Source organism: Pseudophryne corroboree, chromosome 8 (genome assembly GCF_028390025.1).
Source record: "Pseudophryne corroboree isolate aPseCor3 chromosome 8, aPseCor3.hap2, whole genome shotgun sequence".
NCBI classification, from domain to species: Eukaryota; Metazoa; Chordata; class Amphibia; order Anura; family Myobatrachidae; genus Pseudophryne; species Pseudophryne corroboree.
Genome location: NC_086451.1, coordinates 369,690,172 through 369,713,319, shown reverse-complemented (window position 1 = coordinate 369,713,319; position 23,148 = coordinate 369,690,172). Strand labels below are relative to the sequence as shown.

The 23,148-nt window shown below is 44.9% G+C and overlaps 1 protein-coding gene and 2 pseudogenes across 6 annotated transcripts in view; 2 read left to right on the top strand and 1 right to left on the bottom strand.

Annotated features, from left to right (window-relative positions):
- Positions 1 to 23,148, top strand: part of TMLHE (trimethyllysine hydroxylase, epsilon) — a 101,782-nt gene that overhangs the window by 19,549 nt on the left and 59,085 nt on the right. For 2 of the 6 annotated variants that reach the window (XM_063937567.1, XM_063937568.1), the window contains exon 2: positions 322 to 598. In XM_063937567.1, the coding sequence (XP_063793637.1) occupies positions 418 to 598 (181 nt within the window). In that variant the 5' untranslated portion in view covers positions 322 to 417. Of the gene's footprint in view, positions 1 to 136; positions 161 to 321; positions 599 to 3,603; positions 3,651 to 23,148 lie in introns of those variants that run through there. The other 4 variants (XM_063937570.1, XM_063937571.1, XM_063937569.1 and 1 more) reach the window with 3 other exon arrangements.
- On the bottom strand, positions 6,816 to 6,934 carry LOC134950214 (5S ribosomal RNA; annotated as a pseudogene).
- Positions 7,916 to 8,034, top strand: LOC134950213 (5S ribosomal RNA; annotated as a pseudogene).

Sequence of the window (23,148 nt, the reverse complement as noted above, 5' to 3'; positions counted from 1 at the left end):
CTTGTCTAGAAGCTGTGCCTCGTCTCCCACTAATAAACTGGAGAGACTGAGGCTGACGCTTTACAGCCAAATTCTCAAGTGTAAGTTTATTGGAAGCAGCAGTACATCCTCATGGGAACACGGTGACATTCGCTCTGCTTCTGGGAAGTACACAAGGAAAGTATGACTTATTAATGACTTGTTGCTGACTGCTGTGTACACATTTACCCAGTGCCATCTGTGTGTATTCTCTTATGATTTTCTCTGCACCGTTTATTTGCCTTTACTGTTCTGTTCTAAATCCCATTCTCTGTCTGCCTTACTCTCACTACTGTTTGTCAGCAGGCACTTTCTCCTCCTTCTGACAGACCACCGCTGATTTACCGAGACACATTATTCCGCTCATCCTGCTCTGATGCCACTCTCTCCTGGAACAACATGTGGTGTCGCAGGCTGGCACGGCTCTATCCAGGAACCAGGGGGCTGCTCACCAAGGGAGCTAGAGGACCGCTTCGCTGGTCACCCAGATTCCATGAGTCTGCTTCATTAGTGACCCGATGGCTCAGCACAGCCCCAGATGTTCAGGAGTGCTCCTGGGTCCTGCACAGAGATCACTTTGGTGAGTTGAAATGAGCACATCTTAGCAACATTTTGCCTTTTGTATTTCAACATAGTTTGGATTGCAAGGTTCTATATTAATTCTTGTGTCACTGCTGTAGCTGATTTCTGGCTCCAAATCTTAGGAAATCTACACAGCCTGCGTCTTTGTTTTAATGATCTAATAAAATTATACAGCATATATGATTTATCATACTTCGCTACTCTCCGGCAAGTTGCGGTAGACTCACGAAAGAGTGGCCAAGTCTCATGCATCCCACCCACTTACTAGTGATGCAGGCAGGATGGGGAGATTATTCGAAGATTGGGTAAAAACCATAACTGTCCGGAACAACAGACCAGCTCCCCGCAACAACCTCTGCCACACTGGAGCATGTAGTGCGTGTCCCAGTCTGGGGGCGGTACCCTGTCTGGTGGGTGTCTTTGACAGCTGTCACAGGGGAGACGGGAAGGGAGAGATTACAGCCTCCTCGTATGGTCTGGACCATTATGTTTTTAACCCTGTAACGGGGAGACTGTAATCTACAGTATCACTCCCCGTCTCCCCAGTGTTATCTGTCACAGATATTCCCCCCACCCCCCTGGACAGAGATGCGCAGTAAAAGCTCTAGAGTGGCAGAGGTTGCTGCAGGGAGCCAGTCCGGTCCAGTTTTGACCCAATCCCAATTATAGCTGGGGTTCTTGGCTCTGTATGGAGGATTGGGGCTAAATGGCACAAATTTGCATCATTTAGTCCCACCCCCTCCCAGAGGACCCACAAATTACAGCATTTGCCCGAAGTGTCCTGCATCGTCTCCTCTCTGGGCTTCCCCCGTAGCGGAGACCATAAAAGTAGGTTTTGTGTGATTTATACGTAATGAAAACTTGGAAAGCTAATGATTTAGACATTATGGCTGGGATTTAAAGAAGTCAGAGTTTTGCAGCCGCACGGGATGCCGGACAAATTCTGACCTTTTTTTTTTTTTTTTAAGGGGCAATCATATTGGCTAAACCATGCCTTGTACATAATTGCCCCTTTAAACAAGCACCCGATTTCGTCCAGCAACCCGCACGGCCGCCAAACTCTGACTTAATTACAACTTGCTCTAGATTCCATTCTTTTCTTTTTGAGGCAAGATCAAACTGTGTGCCCTCTTACAAGTTATTGTCTTGTGATATCCATCACCAGCAGATAATAAAGACCCTCACTGTAGAAAAATTAAGAAGCCCAGAGATGGGAGAGGAACACTCCACCGCCCCCCCCCCCCCCCCCCCCATCCCATCCCCCCATCTAATTGCATTAATAGTAAATGCAAAACACATCTGATTTGTATTTAATATTAATGTTGGTTACATTTTAGGGTCAAAACCATAAAAATTGGTTGACTTGCAAAACCCGCTGATTCATAGCCCTTAGTAGTTATTGTCTGGTACTTACCAGTGATCACCGGCGAATATCACCTTGCGCTGCAGAAAACTTTACAGAAAATGGGGTAAGATGCTTGAATCCCTACGCTGGCATGTATGTACTTGGAGCAACCTAATTTGAAAGCGGGTGGCCCCTTAAATGACATACTCTCTTATTTGTTTTAGTCTGGTGATCAGGGCCGTAACTGGGGGTGTGCAAGCAGTGTTCCTGCACTAAGGTACCTGCATGTGACTTGCATGGTACATGCAACAGCACCCTGCAGCCAGTAGGCCTACTCCAAGCACCTGACATGCACCCTGCAGCCTAGAGAGCTGCCCGGATCATCCTTACTGCTGGTGGCACCTCGCCCTAGGTGTGACGTCAGTGGTTCGGGGGCGGCATAGAGCCCTGCTCCAGTCTTGCTGGTAATCGCATATGATCACCAGGTAATTATACCCAACACTATAGAAAATGGTATGTGTTCCAGAGAGGGAGGGGTTTCAATGCCAAGATCTTCAAATTAAAACCAGGGTCCTCTGATTTACTGAAGTAGGTGATTAAAATGTTATGCCTTGTTGGGCTGCCATATTATTTCTACACATTATAATTGTTTAAGTTAATCCGCCTATAACTTGCAAACAAATACTTCTAATTTCCCAGTTCAGATTTTAGTATGAAAATATGAGTGTATAATCCTGCTTTTAGCTGATTTGGAAAGAACCTTCTTGGTGGTGTTCATACGCAAAAATAAAAAACGCACACTTTCATTTCCAGTTTTTAAAAAACATTTTTGGTTCCTAATGTCCCTTGCAATATAATAATATGACACCTTGAAATGTAACAGATTTTCAGTGATCTCTCATAGGGGGTAATTCCAAGTTGATCGCAGCAGGATTTTTGTTAGCAATTGGGCAAAACCATGTGCACTGCAGGGCAGGCAGATATAACATGTGCAGATGGAGTTAGATTTGGGAGGGGTGTGTTCAATCTGCAATCTAATTTGCAGTGTAAAAATAAAGCAGCCAGTATTTACCCTGCACAGAAATAAAATAACCCACCCAAATCTAACTCTTTCTGCACATGTTATATCTGCCTCCCCTGCATTGCACATGGTTTTGCCCAATTGCTATCAAAAATCCTGCTGCGATCAACTTGGAATTACCCCCATAGTGATTTATTATTGTCATTCTGTCTGCAATCTTCTTATGTACCTTTACAAGCAGGAGTCTTGACAGGTTACGCTTTAGACCTTTTAATGGAATCACCTGCATATGGTGAGGTCAGGTGGTTAGAGAGAGGGTTTTCAGTAGAGCTAGGTACACACTATACAATTATCTGGCTGGTTTGAATTAAAATTTGGTAATGGATGACAACAAATACCAATCAACCATTTGCTCCTAAACACTGGAAAACGAACAAAACTTGTCATTCATACAAATTAGTTAAACACAAATTTAACCAACTTCATACCTCCCAACATGACCCTCTCCAGGAGGGACAGAAATAATGCTCTGCTCCTGGACTTCCCTCTTAATTTATGATTGCCATCACCTGTGCTGAAACACCTTTCTTATTCATTTACCTGTTCAACACAGGCAATCTTAAATTACGATAAAAGTTCAGAAGCAGAGCATTTTGGCCCTCCTGGAGAGGGTCATGTTGGGAGGTATGCAACTTGAATGACTGACAGTTTTTGTCCGTTTTCCAGTGTTTGGGAGCAAATGGTCGATTGTTTGCTCTCATCCATTACTAAATCTTCATTCCAACCAGCTAGATCTGCCAGATAACTGTATAGTGTGTACCTAGCTTTAGTGCATTCTAGCACCCTGCAGCTAATCAGTGAGGAGGGCATATTTTCATTTTCAAGGGCAAAATGTTAGATGTGATGTATCACTACTGTAGCTGCAGCAATACATCATGTATTATTACGTTGTATTATAAGGAAACCTAGCTATAAGAAACAAAAATCAGATTAATTTCTATTTGTAACCATTTAAAGTTCCAGAGGGAACTAACAACACGGCAACCGCAGCATTCTGTATTATAATCATACCTCCCAACATGACCCTCTCCAGGAGGGACACAATGCTCTGCTCCTGGACGTCCCTCTTAATTTATGATTGCCATCACCTGTGCTGAAACTCCTTTCTTATCCATTAACCTGTTCAACACAGGTGCCGGCAATCATAGATTAAGAGGAAAGTCCAGAAGCAGAGCATTGTGTCCCTCCTGGAGAGGGTTATTTTGGGAAGTATGCTATAATTGTGCAGACATGTATTTCTAATCATTTTGGGAAGAATAAGCCCATATCCTAGAATTGTAGTTCTATAACAAATGAATATATTTTATACAACTTAAGAATGCCAAATTGATTTCTCTAACGTCCTAAGTGGATGCTGGGGACTCCGTAAGGACCATGGGGAATAGCGGCTCTGCAGGAGACTGGGCACATCTAAAGAAAGCTTTAGGACTAACTGGTGTGCACTGACTCCTCCCCCTATGACCCTCCTCCAAGCCTCAGTTAGATTTCTGTGCCCGACGAGAAGGGTGCACACTAGGTGGCTCTCCTGAGCTTCTTAGTGAAAGTTTTAGTTTAGGTTTGTTATTTTCAGTGAGACCTGCTGGCAACAGGCTCACGGCATCGAGGGACTAAGGGGAGAAGAAACGAACTCACCTGCGTGCAGAGTGGATTGGGCTTCTTAGGCTACTGGACATTAGCTCCAGAGGGACGATCACAGGTTCAGCCTGGATGGGTCACCAGAGCCGCACCGCCGGCCCCCTTACAGAGCCAGAAGAGCGAAGAGGTCCGGAAAAATCGGCGGCAGAAGACGTTCCTGTCTTCAATAAGGTAGCGCACAGCACTGCAGCTGTGTGCCATTGCTCTCAGCACACTTCATACTCCGGTCACTGAGGGTGCAGGGCGCTGGGGGGGGCGCCCTGAGACGCAATAAAACATGATAAAAATACCTTACATGGCAAAAAATACATCACATATAGCTCCTGGGCTATATGGATGCATTTAACCCCTGCCAGAATATACAGAAAAACGGGTGATAAGGACGCCGAAAAGGGGGCGGAGCCTATCTCCTCAGCACACTGGCGCCATTTTCCCTCACAGCTCAGTTGGAGGGAAGCTCCCTGGCTCTTCCCTGCACTACAGAAAGGGTTAAAAAAAGAGAGGGGGGCACTAATTAGGCGCAGTATTAAAACATACAGCAGCTATAAGGGGAAAAACACTTATATAAGGTTATCCCTGTATATATATATATAGCGCTCTGGTGTGTGCTGGCATACTCTCCCTCTGTCTCCCCAAAGGGCTAGTGGGGTCCTGTCCTCTATCAGAGCATTCCCTGTGTGTGTGCTGTGTGTCGGTACGTTTGTGTCGACATGTATGAGGAGAAAAATGATGTGGAGACGGAGCAGAGTGTCTGTAACAGTGATGTCACCACCTAGGGGGTCGACACCTGAGTGGATGTACTGTTGAGAATTACGTGACAGTGTCAGCTCTGTATAAAAAAACAGTGGTTGACATGAGACAGCCGGCTACTCAGCTTGTGCCTGTCCAGACGTCTCATAGGCCGTCAGGGGCTCTAAAGCGCCCGTTACCTCAGATGGCAGATACAGACGCCGACACGGATACTGACTCCTGTGTCGACGGTGAAGAGACAACCGTGATTTTCAGTAGGGCCACACGTTACATGATTGAGACAATGGAAAATGTTTTATACATTTCTGATAATACGAGTACCACCAAAAAGGGGTATTATGTTCGGTGAGGGAAAAACTACCTGTAGTTTTCCTGAATCTGAGAAATAAAATGAGGTGTGTGATGATGCGTGGGTTTCCCCCCGATAACAATTGATAATTTCTTAAAAAGTATTGGTGTATACCCTTTCTCGAGAAAAGGGTTAGTTAGGTATCGCACAAGACTACAATCAATCTTTTTGTAAAGGGCTCTTTATGAAATTTGTCCCTTGTGACCAACAGTGCATTTACATAAAGAATGCCTGTAAGCGGTATTCAAGGAATTTATTGTGGTTGGTGGTGCACCCAGAGTCAGTAATACATAGTAATGTTTAAGAAGGGAAAGAGAGACTCTGTGTTGGGGCACGCTTAAATAAAACTTAACTTTTAATTGGAATAGGATAAAATATAGTACCTTGACAGACACACACATATATATATATATATATATATATATATATATTAGTTCTAAAAGAGGAGGACAAAAAAAGGAGAAGATTCTAAATCTCTCTCTACTATTATCATAGAAATCTGAGAGTAGATTCTGAGAGAATTTAATGATTAAAGAAAAAATTGAAAATAAACATTCTTAATTGATGTAGTAAGTGAGGTGACAGTGACACCTAAGATGAAAATATCAAAATTGGTTTCTACATCAAAGGAGAAAAGGATTTCTGATGTAAATCACAATGGCATAGAATGTAACAACAAATTTGTAAACTTAGAAATATAGGTCTATTGACCAATGACCATTGTGATGAATTTATCCTGGTATCCTAGTAGGAGGTAAATTGCCAATTCTAACTTTCTCGTCAGCGATCAGCGTATCGGAAAATGTATGTGAGATGTATGCAAATCTGAAATCAGATGCACACTAGAGTCAATTAATGCTCCAATACTTTGGTTTAACATACATAGATAATGAGCTGTGGATATTCACAGGTAAGTAATGAGTTTAATATTTTTAATATTTTTAACAGGTCTGAGATCAGACAATTAAGAAAGGGGAAAAAAAAAAAAAGTATGAAATTCAGTAAGGTCAAAGGTTGCTCCAACACTTCTGCTTTTCACATTTGGATATAGATATCTATTACTGCACCTGAGATTCCCTAGTAGTCTCCCACCTAGGTACTATTCAGGCTCCTCACTGCTTAGCTTCCAAGATCAGGCGAGATTGGGCGTAACCAGAGAGATATGGCAGTAATATCACATGGATTGTGAATGAGAGAGTGTATGGTTATTGGCACATACCAAAAGAGCACTTCTACTATCCAATTGAGATGCACAGTCTATGAGTTATTATCGTATTACCGGGAATTTATATGACTGGCATTTTGGATAAGTGAGTACTGAATAAGTGAGGTATAGGAAACAATTAAGCACAGGGCTCGCCCCCTATTGTCCACCGTACCATATAATAATGGACAGTGGATGAGAGAGGCGGGTTACCTGTGCTCGTGGAAAAAAAGAGGGTGGAATTACACAGATATCTTAAAGTTTTATTATATAATCAAAGTTCCAAGATAGGGATCACATAATCATGTGTTATCCTAAGTGAGCATTTAGATCTCTTGGAGCAACCAGGGTAGATTTTGGAATTAATAAAGGGAGGACTGAATGTTCATAATACCATATATTACTTGTTTATCACAATAATCGACATAGAATAAAAGAAAATGACAAGAAAAGAGAATTTAGCGAATTACCTGATGGTAGATCAAAATTAGATAACAAATATCAAAATTTAACATAGATAATACGATACCAGGAAAGATGGTGGGCTGAACCGTGCACTGTTTAGCACCACATAACACAGACGGCCGTTTCACCTGAGGTGGCTTGTTCACTTTCCTGGTATCGTATTATCTATGTTAAATTTTGATATTTGTTATCTAATTTTGAGATATCTGTGTAATTCCACCCTCTTTTTTTCCACGAGCACAGGTAACCCGCCTCTCTCATCCACTGTCCATTATTATATGGTACGGTGGACAATAGGGGGCGAGCCCTGTGCTTAATTGTTTCCTATACCTCACTTATTCAGTACTCACTTATCCAAAATGCCAGTCATATAAATTCCCGGTAATACGATAATAACTCATAGACTGTGCATCTCAATTGGATAGTAGAAGTGCTCTTTTGGTATGTGCCAATAACCATACACTCTCTCATTCACAATCCATGTGATATTACTGCCATATCTCTCTGGTTACGCCCAATCTCGCCTGATCTTGGAAGCTAAGCAGTGAGGAGCCTGAATAGTACCTAGGTGGGAGACTACTAGGGAATCTCAGGTGCAGTAATAGATATCTATATCCAAATGTGAAAAGCAGAAGTGTTGGAGCAACCTTTGACCTTACTGAATTTCATACTTTTTTTTTTTTTTTCCCTTTCTTAATTGTCTGATCTCAGACCTGTTAAAAATATAAAAAATATTAAACTCATTACTTACCTGTGAATATCCACAGCTCATTATCTATGTATGTTAAACCAAAGTATTGGAGCATTAATTGACTCTAGTGTGCATCTGATTTCAGATTTGCATACATCTCACATACATTTTCCGATACGCTGATCGCTGACGAGAAAGTTAGAATTGGCAATTTACCTCCTACTAGGATACCAGGATAAATTCATCACAATGGTCATTGGTCAATAGACCTATATTTCTAAGTTTACAAATTTGTTGTTACATTCTATGCCATTGTGATTTACATCAGAAATCCTTTTCTCCTTTGATGTAGAAACCAATTTTGATATTTTCATCTTAGGTGTCACTGTCACCTCACTTACTACATCAATTAAGAATGTTTATTTTCAATTTTTTCTTTAATCATTAAATTCTCTCAGAATCTACTCTCAGATTTCTATGATAATAGTAGAGAGAGATTTAGAATCTTCTCCTTTTTTTGTCCTCCTCTTTTAGAACTATATATATATATATATATATATATATATGTGTGTGTCTGTCAAGGTACTATATTTTATCCTATTCCAATTAAAAGTTAAGTTTTATTTAAGCGTGCCCCAACACAGAGTCTCTCTTTCCCTTCTTAAACATTACTATGTATACCCTTTCCCGCCAGAGGTTAGGGTGCGTTGGGAAACACCCCCTAGGGGGGATAAGGCGCTCACACGCTTGTAAGAACAAGGGCTCTACCCTCTCATGAGATGGCCGCCCTTAAGGATCCTGCTGATAGAAAGCAGGAGGGTATCCAAAAATGTATTCACACACATACTGGTGTTATACTGCGACCAGCAATCGCCTCAGCCTGGAGGTGCAGTGCTGGGTTGGCATGGTCGGATTCCCTGACTGGAAATATTGATATCCTAGATAAGGATGGTATATTATTGCCTATAGAGCATTTAAAAGATGCATTTCTATATATGCATGATGCACAGCGGAATATTTGCAGACTGGCATCAAGTATAAGTGCGTTTGTCCAATTCTACCAGTAAAATGGTCAGGTGATGCGGATTCCAAACGGCATTTGGAAGTATTGCCTTTGAAAAGGGACATTTGGGGTCGGTCTTTTAGACCTGGTGGCCACGGCAACAACTGGGAAATCCACGTTTGTACCCCAGGTCGCCTCTCAAAATAAGACGCCGTATTATCAAGCGCAGTCCTTTGTTGGCAAGCGAACAAAAGGTTCCTCTTTTCTGCTCGTGACAGAGGGAGAGGAAAAAGGCTGAAGAGATTAGCCAGTTCCCAGGAACAGAAACCCTTTCCCGCCTCTGCCAAGCCCTCAGTATGACGCTAGGGCCTTACAAGCTCAGGCACGGTGGGGGCCCGTTCTCAATGAATTTCAGTGCGCAGTGGGCTCACTCGCAAGTAGACCCCTGGATCCTTCAGGTAATATCTCAAGGGTACATATTGGAATTCGAGACGTCTCCCCCTCGCCGTTTCCAAAAGTCGGCTTTACCGACGTCTCCCTCTGACAGGGAGGCAGTTTTGGAAGCCATTCACAAGCTGTATTCCCAGCAGGTGATAATCAAGGTACCCCTCCTGCAACAGGGAACGGGGTATTATTCCACACTATTGTGGTACCGAAGCCAGACGGCTCGGTGAGACCGATTCTAAATCTAAAATCTAAAATCTTTGAACACTTACATACAGAGGTTCAAATTCAAGATTGAGTCACTCAGAGCAGTGATTGCGAACCTGGAAGAAGGGGACTACATGATGTCTCGGGACATCAAGGATGCTTACCTTCATGTCAAAATTTGCCCTTCTCACCAAGGGTACCTCAGGTTATGGTACAGAACTGTCACTATCAGTTCAGACGCTGCCGTAGGGATGGTCCACGGCACCCCGGGTCTTTACCAAGGTAATGGCCGAAATGATATCCCTTCGAAGGAAGGAAATTTTAGTTATCCCTTACTTGGACGATTCCCTGATAAGGGTAAGATCCAGGGAACAGTTGGAAGTCGGTGTAGCACTATCTCAGGTAGTGTTGCGGCAGCACGATTGGATTCTCAATATTCCAAAATCGCAGCTGGTTCCGACGACTTGTCTTCTGTTTCCTAGGGATGTTCCTGGACACAGTCCAGAAAAAAGGTGTTTCTCTGACGTCCTAGTGGATGCTGGGACTCCGTCAGGACCATGGGGAATAGCGGCTCCGCAGGAGACAGGGCACAAAAGTAAAAGCTTTAGGATCAGGTGGTGTGCACTGGCTCCTCCCCCTATGACCCTCCTCCAAGCCTCAGTTAGGTTTTTGTGCCCGTCCGAGCAGGGTGCAATCTAGGTGGCTCTCATAAAGAGCTGCTTAGAGTAAAAGTTTTGATAGGTTTCTTATTTTCAGTGAGTCCTGCTGGCAACAGGCTCACTGCAACGAGGGACCTAGGGGAGAAGAAGTGAACTCACCTGCGTGCAGGATGGATTTGCTTCTTAGGCTACTGGACACTAGCTCCAGAGGGACGATCACAGGTACAGCCTGGATGGGTCACCGGAGCCGCGCCGCCGACCCCCTTGCAGATGCCGAAGTAAGAAGAGGTCCAGAAACCGGCGGCTGAAGGCTTTTCAGTCTTCATGAGGTAGCGCACAGCACTGCAGCTGTGCGCCATTACTCTCAGCACACTTCACACCAACGGTCACTGAGGGTGCAGGGCGCTGGGGGGGGCGCCCTGGGCAGCAATGTTAATACCTTTTCTGGCTAAAAAGAATACATCACATATAGTCCCTGAGGCTATATGGATGTATTTCACCCCTGCCAGGTCTCAGAAAAACCGGGAGAAGAGCCCGCCGGAATAGGGGGCGGGGCCTATCTCCTCAGCACACAGCGCCATTTTCCCTCACAGAACTGCTGGTGGGAAGGCTCCCAGGCTCTCCCCTGCACTGCACTACAGAAACAGGGTTAAAACAGAGAGGGGGGGCACTTATTTGGCGATATGATTATATATTAAGATGCTATAAGGGAAAACACTTATATAAAGGTTGTCCCTGTATAATTATAGCGTTTTGGTGTGTGCTGGCAAACTCTCCCTCTGTCTCCCCAAAGGGCTAGTGGGGTCCTGTCCTCTATCAGAGCATTCCCTGTGTGTGTGCTGTGTGTTGGTACGTGTGTGTCGACATGTATGAGGACGATGTTGGTGAGGAGGCGGAGCAATTGCCTGTAATGGTGATGTCACTCTCTAGGGAGTCGACACCGGAATGGATGGCTTATTTAAGGAATTACGTGATAATGTCAACACGCTTCAAGGTCGGTTGACGACATGAGACGGCCGGCAAACAAATTAGTACCTGTCCAGGCGTCTCAAACACCGTCAGGGGCTTTAAAACGCCCATTTACCTCAGTCGGTCGACATAGACACAGACACGGACACTGACTCCAGTGTCGACGGTGAAGAAACAAACGTATTTTCCTTTAGGGCCACACGTTACATGTTAAGGGCAATGAAGGAGGTGTTACATATTTCTGATACTACAAGTACCACAAAAAAGGGTATTATGTGGGTGTGAAAAAACTACATGTAGTTTTCCTGAATCAGATAAATTAAATGAAGTGTGTGATGATGCGTGGGTTTCCCCCGATAGAAAATTATTGGCGGTATACCCTTTCCCGCCAGAAGTTAGGGCGCGTTGGGAAACACCCCTTAGGGTGGATAAGGCGCTCACACGCTTATCAAAACAAGTGGCGTTACCGTCTCCAGATACGGCCGCCCTCAAGGAGCCAGCTGATAGGAGGCTGGAAAATATCCTAAAAAGTATATACACACATACTGGTGTTATACTGCGACCAGCTATCGCCTCAGCCTGGATGTGCAGCGCTGGGGTGGCTTGGTCGGATTCCCTGACTGAAAATATTGATACCCTTGACAGGGACAGTATTTTATTGACTATAGAGCACAGAGAGATATTTGCACTCTGGCATCAAGAGTAAGTGCGATGTCCATATCTGCCAGAAGATGTTTATGGACACGACAGTGGTCAGGTGATGCATATTCCAAACGGCACATGGAAGTATTGCCGTATAAAGGGGAGGAGTTATTTGGGGTCGGTCCATCGGACCTGGTGGCCACGGCAACAGCTGGAAAATCCACCTTTTTTACCCTAAGTCACATCTCAGCAGAAAAAGACACCGTCTTTTCAGCCTCAGTCCTTTCGTCCCCATAAGGGCAAGCGGGCAAAAGGCCAGTCATATCTGCCCAGGGATAGAGGAAAGGGAAGAAGACTGCAGCAGGCAGCCCATTCCCAGGAACAGAAGCCTTCCACCGCTTCTGCCAAGTCCTCAGCATGACGCTGGGGCCGTACAGGACCCCTGGATCCTACAAGTAGTATCCCAGGGGTAAAGATTGGAAATTCGAGACGTCTCCCCCTCGCAGGTTCCTGAAGTCTGCTTTACCAACGTCTCCCTCCGACAGGGAGGCAGTATTGGAAACAATTCACAAGCTGTATTCCCAGCAGGTGATAATCAAAGTACTCCTCCTACAACAAGGAAAGGGGTATTATTCCACACTATATTGTGGTACTGAAGCCAGACGGCTCGGTGAGACCTATTCTAAATCTGAAATATTTGAACACTTACATACAAAGGTTCAAATCAAGATGGAGTCACTCAGAGCAGTGATAGCGAACCAGGAAGAAGGGGACTATATGGTGTCCCGGGACATCAGGGATGCTTCCTCCATGTCCCAATTTGCCCTTCTCACTAAGGGTACCTCAGGTTCGTAGTACAGAACTGTCACTATCAGTTTCAGACGATGCCGGTTGGATTGTCCACGGCACCCCGGGTCTTTACCAAGGTAATGGCCGAAATGATGATTCTTCTTCAAGAACAGTTGGAGGTCGGAGTAGCACTATCTCAAGTAGTTCTACGACAGCATGGGTGGATTCTAAATATTCCAAAACCGCAGCTGTTTCCGACGACAATTTGCTGTTCCTAGGGATGATTCTGGACACAGTCCAGAAAAGGGTGTTTCTCCCGGAGAAGAAAGCAAGGGAGTTATCCGAGCTAGTCAGGAACCTCCTAAAACCAGGAAAAGTGTCAGTGCATCATTGCACAAGGGTCCTGGGAAAAATGGTGGCTTCTTACGAAGCGATTCCATTCGGCAGATTTCACGCAAGACTTTTCAGTGGGATCTGCTGGAAAAATGGTCCGGATCGCATCTTCAGATGCATCAGCGGATAACCCTGTCTCCAAGGACAAGGGTGTTTCTTCTGCGGTGGCTGCAGAGTGCTCATCTACTAAAGGGCCGCAGATTCGGCATTCAGGACTGGGTCCTGGTGACCACGGATGCCAGCCAGAGAGGCTGGGGAGCAGTCACACAGGGAAAAAATTTCCAGGGAGTGTGATCAAGTCTGGAGACTTCTCTCCACATAAAACAATGCTCTAAGCTTAGCAAGACCTCTGCTTCAAGGTTAGCCGGTATTGATCCAGTGGGACAACACCACGGCAGTCGCCCACGTAAACAGACAGGGCGGCACAAGAAGCAAGAGGGAAATGGCAGAAACTGCAAAGATTCTTCGCTGGGCGGAAAATCATGGGATAGCACTGTCAGCAGTGTTCATTCCGGGAGTGGACAACTGGGAAGCAGATTTCCTCAGCAGGCACGACCTCCACCCGGGAGAGTGGGGACTTCATCGGGAAGTCTTCCACATGATTGTGAACCGTTGGGAAAGACCAAAGGTGGACATGATGGCGTCCCGCCTGAACACAAGAGACCCTCAGGCAATAGCTGTGGACGTTCTGGTAACACAGTGGGTGTACCAGTCGGTGTATGTGTTCCCTCCTCTGCTTATCATACCCAAGGTACTGAGAATTATAAGACGTAGAGGAGTAAGAACTATACTCGTGGCTCCGGATTGGCCAAGAAGGACTTGTTACCCGGAACTTCAAGAAATGCTCACAGAGGACTCATGGCCTCTGCCGCTAAGAAGGGACTTGCTTCAGCAAGTACCATGTCTGTTCCAAGACTTACCGCGGCTGCGTTTGACGGCATGGCGGTGGAACGCCGGATCCTAAGGGAAAAAGGCATTCCGGAGGAGGTCATTCCTACCCTGGTCAAAGCCAGGAAGGAGGTGACCGCACACCATTATCACCACATGTGGCGAAAATATGTTGCGTGGTGTGAGGCCAGGAAGGCCCCACGAAGAAATTTCAACTCGGTCGATTCCTGCATTTCCTGCAAACAGGAGTGTCTATGGGCCTCAAATTGGGGTCCATTAAGGTTCAAATTTCGGCCCTGTCAATTTTCTTCCAAAAAGAATTGGCTTCACTTCCTGAAGTCCAGAAGTTTGTCAAGGGAGTACTGCATATACAACCCCCTTTTGTGCCTCCAGTGGCACTGTGGGATCTCAACGTAGTCCTGGGATTCCTCAAATCACATTTTAAACCGCTCAAATCTGTTGATTTGAAATATCTCACATGAAAAGTGACCATGCGGTTGGCCCTGGCCTCGGCCAGGCGAGTGTCAGAATTGGTGGCTTTGTCTCACAAAAGCCCATATCTGATTGTCCATTCGGACAGGGCAGAGCTGCGGACTCGTCCCCAGTTTCTCCCTAAGGTGGTGTCAGCGTTTCACCTGAACCAGTTTATTGTGGTACCTGCGGCTATTAGGGACTTGGAGGACTCCAAGTTGCTAGATGTTGTCAGGGCCCTGAAAATATAGGTTTCCAGGACGGCTGGAGTCAGGAAAACTGACTTGCTGTTATCCTGTATGCACCCAACAAACTGGGTGCTCTTGCTTCTAAACAGACGATTGCTAGTTGGATGTGTAGTACAATTCAGCTTGCACATTCTGTGGCAGGCCTGCCACAGCCAAAATATGTAAATGCCCTTTTCACAAGGAAGGTGGGCTCATCTTGGGCGGCTGCCCGAGGGGTCTCGGCTTTACAACTTTGCCGAGCTGCTACTTGGTCAGGAGCAAACACGTTTGCAAAATTCTACAAATTTGATACCCTGGCTGAGGAGGACCTGGAGTTCTCTCATTCGGTGCTGCAGAGTCATCCGCACTCTCCCGCCCGTTTGGGAGCTTTGGTATAATCCCCATGGTCCTGACGGAGTCCCAGCATCCACTAGGACGTCAGAGAAAATAAGAATTTACTTACCGATAATTCTATTTCTCGTAGTCCGTAGTGGATGCTGGGCGCCCATCCCAAGTGCGGATTGTCTGCAATACTTGTACATAGTTATTGTTACAAAAATCGGGTTATTATTGTTGTGAGCCATCTTTTCAGAGGCTCCGCTGTTATCATGCTGTTAACTGGGTTCAGATCACAGGTTGTACAGTGTGATTGGTGTGGCTGGTATGAGTCTTAACGGGGATTCAAAATCCTTCCTTATTGTGTACGCTCGTCCGGGCACAGTATCCTAACTGAGGCTTGGAGGAGGGTCATAGGGGGAGGAACCAGTGCACACCACCTGATCCTAAAGCTTTTACTTTTGTGCCCTGTCTCCTGCGGAGCCGCTATTCCCCATGGTCCTGACGGAGTCCCAGCATCCACTACGGACTACGAGAAATAGAATTATCGGTAAGTAAATTCTTATTTTCTCCCGGAAGAGAAAGCCAGGGAGTTATCCAAGCTAGTCAGGAACCTCCTAAAACCGAACCAAGTCTCAGTGCATCAATGCACAAGGGTTCTGGGTAAAAATGGTGGCTTCCTACGAAGCAATCCCATTCGTTAGATTCCACGCAAGAACTTTCCAGTGGAACCTACTGGACAAATGGTCCAGGTCGCATTTTCAGATGCATCAGCGGATAACCCTGTCACCAAGGACAAGGGTATCCATCCTGTGGTGGTTGCAGAGTGCTCATCTTCTAGAGGGCCGCAGATTCGGCATTCAGGACTGGGTCCTGGTGACCACGGATGCCAGCCTGCGAGGCTGGGGAGCAGTCACACAGGGAAGGAATATCCAGGGCTTAGGGTCAAGCCTGGATACATCACTTCACATAAATATCCTGAAGCTAAGGGCCATTTACAATGCTCTAAGCTTAGCAAGACCTCTGCTTCAAGGTCAGCCGGTGTTGATCCAGTCGGACAACATCATGGCAGTCACCCACGTAAACAGACAGGGTGGCACAAGAAGCAGGAGGGCAATGGCAGAAGCTGCAGGGATTCTTCGCTGGGCGGAAAATCATGTGATAGCACTGTCAACAGTATTCATTCCGGGAGTGGACAACTGGGAAGCAGACTTCCTCAGCACGACCTCCACCCGGGAGAGTGGGGACTTCACCCAGGAGTCGTCCACATGATTAGAAAACTCGACAGGTATTGCGCCAGGTCAAGAGACCCTCAGGCAATAGTTGTAGACGCTCTGGTAACACCGTGGGTGTACCAGTCAGTGTATATGTTCCCTCCTCTGCCTCTCATACCCAAGGTACTGAGATTGATAAGATGGAGAGGAGAAAGCACTATATTCGTGGCTCCGGATTGGCCAAGAAGGACTTGGTAACCGGAACTTCAAGAGATGCTCACGGAGGATCCGTGGCCTCTACCTCTAAGAAGGGACCTGCTCCAGCAAGGACCCTGTCTGTTCCAAGACTTACCGCGGCTGCGTTTGACGGCATGCCGGTTGAACACCGGATCCTGAAGGAAAAAAGGCATTCCGGATGAAGTCATCCATATCCTGATCTAAAGCCAGGAAGGATGTAACCGCAAAAACATTATCACCGCAATTGGCGAAAATATGTTGCGTAGTGCGAGGCCAGTAAGGCCCGACGGAGGAAATTCAACTGGGTCGATTCCTACATTTCCTGCAAACAGGAGTGTCTATGGGCCTGAAATTGGGGTCCATTAAGGTTCAGATTTCGGCCCTGTCAATTTTCTTCCAAAAAAGAACTAGCTTCAGTCCCTGAAGTTTAGACGTTTGTAAAAGGGGTACTGCATATACAGCCTCCTTTTGTGCCTCCAGTGGCAATTTGGGATCTCAATGTAGTTTGGGTTCCAAAAGTCACATTGGTTTGAACCACTTAAATCTGTGGAGTTAAAATATCTCACATGGAAAGTGGTCATGCTGTTGGCCCTGGCCTGGGCCAGGCGCGTGTCAGAATTGGCGGCTTTATCCTGTAAAAGCCCTTATCTGATTTTCCATTCGGACAGGGCGGAATTGAGGACTCGTCCTCAGTTTCTCCCTAAGGTGGTTCCAGCGTTTTCACCTGAACCAACCTATTGTGGTGCCTGCGGCTACTAGGGACTTGGAGGAATCCAAGTTGCTGGATGTTGTCAGGGCCCTGAAAATATTTCCAGGATGGCTGGAGTCAGGAAATCTGACTCGCTGTTTATCCTGTATGCACCCAACAAGCTGGGTGCTCCTGCTTCTAAGCAGACTATTGCTCGTTGGATTTGTAGTACAATTCAGCTTGCACATTCTGTGGCAGGCCTGCCACAGCCAAAAATCTGTAAATGCCCACTCCACAAGGAAGATGGGCTCATCTTGGGCGGCTGCCCGAGGGGTCTCGGCTTTACAACTTTGCCGAGCAGCTACTTGGTCAGGGGCAAACACGTTTGCTAAATTCTACAAATTTGATACCCTGGCTGAGGAGGACCTGGAGTTCTCTCATTCGGTGCTGCAGAGTCATCCGCACTCTCCCGCCCGTTTGGGAGCTTTGGTATAATCCCCATGGTCCTTACGGAGTCCCCAGCATCCACTTAGGACGTTAGAGAAAATAAGAATTTACTTACCGATAATTCTATTTCTCATAGTCCGTAGTGGATGCTGGGTGCCCATCCCAAGTGCGGATTGTCTGCAATACTTGTACATAGTTATTGTTACAAAAATCGGGTTATTATTGTTGGGAGCCATCTTTTCAGAGGCTCCTCTGTTATCATACTGTTAACTGGGTTCAGATCACAAGTTGTACGGTGTGATTGGTGTGGCTGGTATGAGTCTTACCCGGGATTCAAAATCCTTCCTTATTGTGTATGCTCGTCCGGGCACAGTATCCTAACTGAGGCTTGGAGGAGGGTCATAGGGGGAGGAGCCAGTGCACACCAGTTAGTCCTAAAGCTTTCTTTAGATGTGCCCAGTCTCCTGCGGAGCCGCTATTCCCCATGGTCCTTACGGAGTCCCCAGCATCCACTACGCACTATGAGAAATAGAATTATCGGTAAGTAAATTCTTATTTTCTCACAAATATTTAAAATGCCCGCTCTAATATATATTGTAAATGCCTGCATCTCTTATTACCATATCCCATGAATGTGCGCTATACATCGCAAAACACTGCATCCCATAAGAGAAAACAATACACGCACACATTATCTGAGTTCCAAAGCTCATTGATGTATATATTTGTTATGAAAAGGATATGGATTCAATATATATTACAAAGTACCGTATACCTATAGTTACATGATTACAACTCACACAGTAAGCAGTTAATACATAAAGTTACATACAGTTACATGCCAGCATACAATACCATTATCCTTAAGTTATATAAATTCGTCTTTCCATATCACTCTCTCTCTCTGTAAATAAATACAGGAACTGATCTGCCAGCAAGTCCATCATCGTCTCAGACCTTACAGCCACTAACTTCCTGTGTGGTCAATGTGTTATCTAGTTTCTGGGGGAGGGATTCACGATGAGTCACCAGTTCCTTTGTATATGCTCAACAGGTTCAGCCTTGGGGACGTCCAAAGGGGCTGGCCTGAGTTTCCTGTTCATTACCTGTTTGGAACTTCTATTGTTCTAATAAAAGTGATTTTAGCTTTTATACATGTAATCATAACTATTTGTTGCAATGTCCTACAACTTAATAACAAGTATCAAATGAATCTACACACCAATCTGCTTGCTTCAATACCAAACATGACCGGTGTATCTGGTTTCGTTCAAATAATACACATACATGACACCACTTCATTACATAATTCCAAATCACCATGATGTCCAGCGCTTGATATTATTATAATTATGTACTGCATGAAATAAGTGTCGAATCCATCTCTGTGGCATGTCCGTGTAAATGCGTGTGTTACCATATATTGCTGTGCTCGCTGCGCGTATTTGCAAGTATAGCGACTTATGTGTGTAGTTTGTATGTTCTCTTTATGTAATATTTTTTTGACTTCGATAGTCCACCCTTTGGCAGTAAACAATAACCCATCAATTATTAACATAAGAAAAAAATATTTCATACCATAATCGGTGACCTAGACACAAGTATGTATGCATTTCGCAAATCAGAAACTTGACTATATTTGGGGAAGACAGGGAGGAGGACCAGAGACATCCTCTATATGCACTCGGCGGTCACGGGACCACTGGTTGGGTGTGGGACAACATTCAACCTATAGAGTATGCTGGGACAGTGCTTTGGCCTATAATGTCTGATTTGAGACAAACATTTCACACATACATGTGCCTACGTCTTTGTACACTGATGTTTGGATTCGATTGAGGTTCTGCTGGGTAGGTGAAGAAGACACAAACAAATCGTGACAGTGACATAAAATTTTCATGATCTACATATTACTATCATTTTCTGAACATTGTTTCCATTTTTGGAACGTATGCTGGGTCTGTTTAATCATTGAACAAGGGTTATAAGTAGTGTCCTTCCTAAATAACATAAACCTTCGGAGTTCGGGGAGAGCCACTCATAAACCTTTCTTCCACATATATTAATGAGCTCTTTATCTGCAATGTGTGAATAGCCATTGTCTGACTGTTCCTGATTATCTCTGAACTTCATAACTATTAAAACTTTTATTTTTCTCTGATTTTAACAAACTGATCGGCTAACCCTGGGATCCTATAAGGAAATCACTCCTTCCTACAGAACCAGTTCCAGTCCCACACTCGACTCCTCATAAAAAAACCTCGCAAAAATAGAATATCCTGAAAGAAAATGTTTGTCAGCGGGAAAGAGAGAAAAGAGAAATAGAACAAAACAACTCTTGTTCATAACAAATCAATTACAATGACTGGTCTTTCTGCAGTCCTTTAGTACGCTCAGGTAGTGTTCAACAGTGCCGCCTCTCAGTCTTCACGGAACAGAGTCTCTGGTGATACTTTTGCGATCTCTTTGACTTGCTCTTTGAAAACACAGTTCACTTGGAACACACAGTTCACTTTACTCTCCACCTTGCTCTTTGAACACACAGTTCACTTCGAACACACAAACTCGATGAATGTGAGCAATAAACTACTTTATCACGAGTTCTCTCCGGGTCAGCGACCTTCTTGCAGTGGGACAAGTGGACCCAAGTCTTTCTTTCGGCGACCTTTAGTGCTGTCAACAAATCTTGGTATGGTCCTTCCCACCTGTCTATTAGGCAACCTGAGCGTAAGAACAATCACACAGTCTCTTGGTTCACAATCAAGACAGTTAGCATTTGGCATACCAGCAATCAACAGTTTCAAGTTCTTTGTCAAGTTCTCAAATGCTGGCTCATCTCAACAAGGTACTGTACTGTCACCTCATTGGTGTATTTCTGATCATTGTGCGGATCAATCATGACATGAGGTTGTCTTCCAAAAACTACCAAAAAACACAAATACCAAAACAAAACCAAATTTCGAAGCGGGTGATTCGTTAAGTGAAGATTTGGGAGTGGTTCCGAAGCTACATAATACTAGTGGCAGTATCTATGATCACAATAGTACAATTCAGGCTTTGCTCCTACTTCTAGGGGTACCATTATCTACACACAAATTTCTGCGCAATTTTTCTTTGCCGTAAACACAGCAGCATCCGTAGCGGCAGGAAATGCCTCTACCCAGTTTGAGAAAACATCAATGCACACCAATACATAACAATAATTCCTAAAGGGTGTTAACTGTACGAAGTCGATTTGTATTTCCTGAAAAGATCCGTCTGCAGGAGGGATATGTGATGGCTCTGTTGGTATTGCTTTACCAATATTCTTCCTCAAGCAAGTAAGACAGGTCATTGCTCTCTTACCTGCATGAGAATAGAATCCTGGCGCACACCAGTAGGCTCTCATCAGCCTGCACCTACCCTCTTTGCCTAGATGAGTCAGACCGTGTGCCACCTCAGCTAGACTTGGAACGTATGCTCTGGGGGCTACTGGCTTACCGTGTCCACCTGCCCACAGTCCTGAGGACTCCTGGCCATACCCCTTTGTCCTCCAGACTGCCTCTTCCTGCAGGGAACACACATTTTTTTTGTATCTTTAACTATCGTGTGTTTGCAATGTAGAGTACCATGAGCATAACTCAAAAAAAAACCAAAACATCTCTAGAGGAGAGACAGAAGAAGAAAATGAAAAAGAAAATGTCAGGTTTGCCATTCACCAACAGGCATATCAGTGTCTATACAAAATTTCCCTTCACCAGTATTCCCATTCTCCACCCTTTGTGCATGACGAGGCACACTGCAGTAATACTGGTGTCATCGTGCTGTTGAGATATACTGGGTTTGGGCAGAACTCTGAAGGACCTAAGCATGTGGAGTTTGAACTGTACTTGGGTCCATGTATTGTACCACCCTGTGTGAACGCAAAAGATGAAGAGGAAAACTGTAGAGAAACAGAATAGAGGTTGGTGACAGATGAGTTTGTAGAGGTGGAGAAGATTTTATAAAAATTTGACAACTGGATTGGGCACTACGGGGAAGTGATTCTCTACTTGGTATACTCCCCTTAAAAAAAAATTCTGTGTGTCTTATCTCTACTGGGACTATCCCAGCCATCAATCCAGTGTCCTGTCCATCCTAAGTTCATAGGGAACCCGGTATCTGTGAGATAATTTCCTCTACTTGTGATGGACATGCATCTAGAACAGTAGAATGCGACATTAGTCTTCAAGTTTTGTCAAAGGGTAATGTTGCATTTTTTTTGTTCTTCCCATTAGCCGAATCTGTGTTTTCTATATGGCTTATGATTCCTTACTATATGTCCCTTGGTCCCGTCTATGTGTTTAATAATGTGGCTTGTGTTTTCTGTCTAGGGGATCTATATTGACAATGGCCCTCATTCCGAGTTGTTCGCTCGCAAGCTGCTTTTAGCAGCATTGCACACGCTAAGCCGCCGCCTACTGGGAGTGAATCTTAGCTTAGCAAAATTGCGAACGAAAGATTCTCAAAATTGCGAATAGAAATTTCTTTGCAGTTTCTGAGTAGCTCGGGACTTACTCTGCCACTGCGATCAGTTCAGTCAGTTTCGTTTCTGGTTTGACGTCACAAACACACCCAGCGTTCGCCCAGGCACTCCCCCGTTTCTCCAGCCACTCCCGCGTTTTTCCCAGAAACGGCAGCGTTTTTTCACACACTCCCATAAAACGGCCAGTTTCCGCCCAGAAACACCCACTTCCTGTCAATCACATTACGATCACCAGAACGAAGAAAAAATCTCGTAATGCCGTGAGTAAAATACCAAACTTCTTAGCAAATTTACTTGGCGCAGTCGCAGTGCGAACATTGCGCATGCGCAATTAGCGGAAAATCGCTGCGATGCGAAGAAAATTACAGAGCAAACAATTCGGAATGACCACCTATGTGTCCTACTACTCCTACAATCTCTGGCAAAATTCCCTTCCTTCCTACAAGTGTAACATATTATTGACCATTAGGGATCTGGGGTTTGGACTGATGGGTCTTTCCTGTATGTGCCAGTATACTTACCATCCTCAACCTCTCCACCTGTTGTTCTCTGCGCCTAGCACTATTCTTGTGATGTTCAATAGCACACTATCTAAGACTAGCTACTGTGACCCCTTCCAATTTTGCAAGGAAGTCTGCACCCTGACACTCAATGCCTTATTGAGCCCGTCCATTTGCACAGAGACAGCCACCTCCCATATGCCGAATTAGTGTTTACCAGTGGTCTTATCCAGATGGAGAGTTTTCTATTTCTGCAAAAGACAAAAACAAAAAAAAAGTTTAACAAGCTTCTAGGTCATGCAAAGTATTTCATTCAATCCTTCTCATCCCGTACTAAGGGTCTGTACATGGTCCAACAAACATTTCCAAGCTCATCTTTACTAGGGGCATTACTAGGAATGAATACTTCT